The sequence below is a fragment of the Chelonia mydas genome, chromosome 13 (assembly GCF_015237465.2).
Source record: "Chelonia mydas isolate rCheMyd1 chromosome 13, rCheMyd1.pri.v2, whole genome shotgun sequence".
Lineage (NCBI taxonomy): Eukaryota > Metazoa > Chordata > Testudines > Cheloniidae > Chelonia > Chelonia mydas.
Window position 1 is genome coordinate 39,449,848 of NC_051253.2, and position 4,929 is coordinate 39,454,776.

A 4,929-nucleotide genomic window follows, 5' to 3' on the forward strand; every position below is an offset into this window, starting at 1 on the left:
TGACCTTCCCTTGGTGAATCCATCCTGACTGTTCCTGATCACTTTCCTCTCATGTAAGTGCTTCAGGATTGATTCTTTGAGGACCTGCTCCATGATTTTTCCAGGGACTGAGGTGAGGCTGACTGGCCTGTAGTTCCCAGGATCCTCCTTCTTCCCTTTTTTAAAGATTGGCACTACATTAGCCTTTTTCCAGTCATCCGGGACTTCCCCCGTTCGCCACGAGTTTTCAAAGATAATGGCCAAGGGCTCTGCAATCACAGCCGCCAACTCCTTCAGCACTCTCGGATGCAACTCGTCCGGCCCCATGGACTTGTGCACATCCAGCTTTTCTAAATAGCCCCTGTTCTGATCTTTCCTGATTTTACCTTAATGCGTGATTCATGGCATTCACCATCGTTCACTAGGTGGTTCAACTCCGGATTAGGGGAAAGAAAGAGAGAAAGATTTCTGTTCCAAGTTCAGTATTTGCAGACTTCCCCGCCCCTGAGTCGCCCCCAGACCCCGGTGCCCGTATCCCTGCTGCTCCGCACAGACCCTGCCCGGTTTTTGCGCAGCTCCCCGCTGCTTCGTGTCACTGTGTTGCTCGCGGCGCAGTAATAGGTCGCGGAATCGCTCAGTTCGCTGGACGGTTTCCACAGGTGGAAGGATTTGTGCTTTTTATCGTGGGAGGCATTGAACCCTTTAGTGATCCCTTCATCCGAGTCCTCCGGTCCCAGGTCCCTCAGGAAGAGTCTGAGGGCCTGGTTGGGATATTGCACGTACCAGACGGGGTAAGGAAACCCAGAAACCTGATATGTGCAGTTAAGAAGCACCGGGTCCCCTTGGGAGATGAAAACGCTGCCGTCAGTTTGGGTCACTGAGTCCGCTCCATAGGTGCTTTCTGTGGAAGAAACACACTCAGATATAACAGAGCTGGAGCTGATCCACTCCGAGACAGTATCCGTATAACAGACACCAAGAATACAGCTAGGTACGTGCTAGATCAACACAGGTACAATAGAAAGGTGGTAGGTTCATTAAGACATAATAGAAGCACAATACATGCAGGAAGAGACCATGCAGGCATAAAAGGATGCAATCAAACACACCAGCAACATAATATTTAGATTCGGATTTTATAAAGAATATTGACACAACACAAACACGGCACATGCAACTACATATAAGAGAAACACTATATTTATGTTCAGATATATTAGAAAGAGAACATTGACCCTCATTGACAATACAAACATACCAGATACAATCGGATATAATGGAAGCACTTCCTGATTTTAGGCATTGAAACAAACTAAAGTAGGAAGACAGGATACAGACGTGGTTCGATAGAATGTAACAAAGCTGAGACCGAGACTGTTACTCACCTAGAATAGCTACCGTGACTATAACACCGGAGAACCAAGTTGGAGCCATCCTTGGGTTGAATGATTCTTTGACTAAACCGAGCTAATTTCCTAATCCCGGAACAATTGATCTGCCTTCGTGTCTAGTAGGTACAATTTAGAGAAGGCAAGAATTCTGTCCTAGGTACATTAAATGTGCCTGAAAATGAATGTTGTATCTCTGAGCAGGAGCTGTCAGAATAACATAAACCCAGCTTCACACGAGTGAGCCTCTCTGCTCTGTAAATCCTCCTCAATGGTGCCGTCAGAAACAGGAGAGTCTGAAGGGCAAAAGGGGCTAGACTGGCGTCAGGGGCGGGCAGAGACCAGGGGGCAGAAGAACGGGCTGTTCCTTGTATTGTTTATCTAGCACCACACCGCCCCCGCGTGGTAAAATGTGTTCACACATGGGGAATGGTTCCAGGAGATTTTCTTACACCTTTGCCCGTAAACCAGCCTTTCTCACAGAGCTAGTGAGCATTTTACTGACACAACAGGTCAGGACGGTCTTCTAAAGTCTCTGTCTGTCTGTGTATACAGGGCGGGTGAAGATTTCTGAACTGCACAGTGCCAGTTCTCCTATAAAATGCGAACTTTTCCACCGTGATTATGGCAGATTTCTTGTGTTTATTGGTTTAGTTTCAGTGACATTGAACTGTCCGATTGCACATTCCTTCGAGAACAGGGCTGGGGGCAGCTTTCACCAGAGTTGCTCATGAGAGGGTGGATGTGTTCTGATCTTTTGTGATTTTACCTTACTGGGAGATTCACGACATTCACCTCCATTTCTGAGATGGCAACACTCCGGATTAAAGCAAAGAAGGAAAACACAGAGACCGATACAGAGAGAGAGAAATATTTCTGTTCCAAGTTCAGTGATTGCACATTTTCCCCCTTCTGCCACCCAGTCGCCCCCAGACCCGGGTGCCCGCATCTCCACTGCTCCGCAGAGACCCTGTCCGCTTTTTGCGCAGCTCACGTGCTGCTCCGTGTCACTGTGTCGCTCGCGGCGCAGTAATAGGTCGCGGAGTCGCCCAGTTCGCTGGATGGTTTCCACAGGTGGAAGGATGCTGTTTTCCTCTCGGCTTTAGCGCTGAATCCTCTCCTGGCACCCTCATCCGCGCCCCCCCTTCCCACATCCCTCAGGAAGAGCGTTAGGGGCTCGTTGGGGTCCTGCACATACCAGAAGGGGGAAGGGTACCCAGGAAACTCATAGGTGCAGTTCAGAAGCACGGGGTCCCCCTGGGATACCATGACGATTCCTTCCGTTTGGTTCACCGAGTCTCCGTAGATCCCTTCTGTGGGGATGACAAAGCATAACATAAAGTCAGAGTACATATCCTCTCATATAATGAACACCTAATAAATGTATACAATAATGGGTTAAACTGAGAGCAGATTCAGGCAGGTCTGATATGCCCAGAAGTGATGCCCATGGATGAGTTCATATACAATAAACTCACAATACATTCACTCATATACAATACTACACTCAGAGTCCTACATTACAGGGGTAGAAGGAACCCCTGATATCACCTGGTTTGACCTCCTCGATAGCACAAGCCACAGAATTTCCCCACATTAACTCCTTTTTGAGCCAGAGCAGATCTTTTAGAAAAAAATATCCAGACTTGATTTTCAAATGGCCAGTGATGGAGAATCCACCAAGACCCTTGATAAATTGTTCCAATGGGAAATAATCCTGCCTGTTTTTTTAAAAAATGCACTTTTATTTCTAGCTTCAAATCCCAGCCATTGGATCATGTTATACCCTTTGTCTGCTAGAGTGAGGAGATTTCTTTCCCCCATGTAGGTCTTGAACAGACTGATCGAGTCTCCCCTCATCTTTCTCTTTGTTAAGCTTAAACAGTTTGATCCTCCTGAATCTGTCCCCATGAGACATGTCCCCCAGTACACCCATCCTCGAGACACACAGTGATGTCATAAACACGCCAGGATCACGGGGATGGAAACAAACTCAGCTACAAAAAACAAAAACAAAAACCCAGGGAAGAATAAAATGGCAGGAGGCTGAGAGGTCGGATTTTACTCGCCTAGAACAAGCACAGTTAGAAGAGCCGAAACCCAAGATAAATGCATCCCGGGGATCCCAGGAGTCTGGGCCGAGAAGCTGTGTTAGGAGGACTCACAAGGATGAATTTCTCTTGGTGTCTAGGCGCTCCAAAGAAGAGAAGGAGAGAGATGACAGCAAAGGTACCCCGGTGCCATTTAATGGCTGTGTTGCTGTATTTTCCACTGCATGCATCCGATGAAGTGGGCTGTAGCTCACGAAAGCTTATGCTCAAATAAATGTTAGTCTCTAAGGTGCCACAAGTCCTCTTGTTCTTTTTGGTGTGGCTTTTGGAACGCACTGGCTCCCCCTTGTGGCCCATTTAGTCGCATTAGCGAACCAGCGAAAACTTTGGGAGGTGCAGAAGTGAGCAAATGCAGTCTGGTGCCCAGATCCTCTAACTCTCCTCAGCTCCTGGGAAAATCCCTGTCACCGGGGCGTTTCTCTGCCCGGGTTCCCCCTTCCACTCCGCCCCGCACCCACACACAGCCGGGACATGGGTCGGTTACCGCGGGGCCGCCCCTGGCTGTCACACCGTCTCGCTCCGAGCACAGTAATACACCGCTGCGCCTGCCAGCCGCGCCCTGCCCAGGGCCCGCGCGCTGGGCTTTCTGTCTGGGGAGAAGAACAAAGTCCCCCCGGGTCGGTGCTGGAAGTTCGGACTTTGAGTCCTTCAACGATGATGACGTCGGGCCCCTGGCTGGGGAGCTGGCGCCACCAGAATATCCATTCGCTTGTCACGGAGGGGTGCGAGCAGGTGAGGTTCCGCCCAGCTCCCTCCGAAGCCCCTGCGGAGACCGGCTGCAGGATTTCCGCACAGCCCGGGGCACCTGGAAGAGAGAAGTTGCCACCGAATTCACCCACATACAACCCTTAGGGGCCAATTGCACTCTTCCCCTCCCCCCCTCCCAGGCGCATTGTAAGGAGACAAGATTCTAATCCGGATTAGTGAATTGGGACCGGGCTGGGGCAGGAAACCTCACTCACTTAGAGCAAACACCGTTAAGGCAGCTGCTGTCCAGCGTGACAGCATGGTGAGGTTTTCAGGGAGGCTGGGACACCACTGGGCTGGGCCCCAGACCAAGCTAGGGCGAACGGGACTGTGTCTCTATACGGCAGCTCCAGAGAACAGAAAAACTTTAAACAAAAAACCCTTGTGTCTTTTGTCTTGAAGCTGCCACTCGCGGGGATCACCCGCAGAGAGGACTGCACAGCCGTGAGTGTCTTTCTCTGTAGGAGGCTGCCCGAGGGTGGTCTGGTGTGAAGGGCAGAGACTGGGGTGGGTGGCCGTTCAGAGGAAGGCAGAGAGCATGAGGCAGAAGAATATGGTCCTTTGTCCTATTTTTCTACCTCAACACCGCCCTCACGTGGCAAAGTGAGCGCACAGAAGACAAATCTTAGTGTATATATATGATACCTCTCCCCCACCCTGTGTCTGTCTTGTCTATTTAGACACTATTGCTTCATGGTTTCCTT

General features: G+C 50.0%; 1 gene segment (V, D, J or C); it reads right to left on the reverse strand.

Moving 5' to 3' along the window:
- Window positions 1–347: 347 nt before the first annotated feature.
- On the reverse strand, window positions 348–2,741 carry LOC119567922. The segment is given in 2 exon segments: window positions 348–880; window positions 1,365–2,741. Coding segments are annotated over 2 exon segments (471 nt in total).
- Between the last annotated feature and the right edge of the window lie 2,188 nt (window positions 2,742–4,929).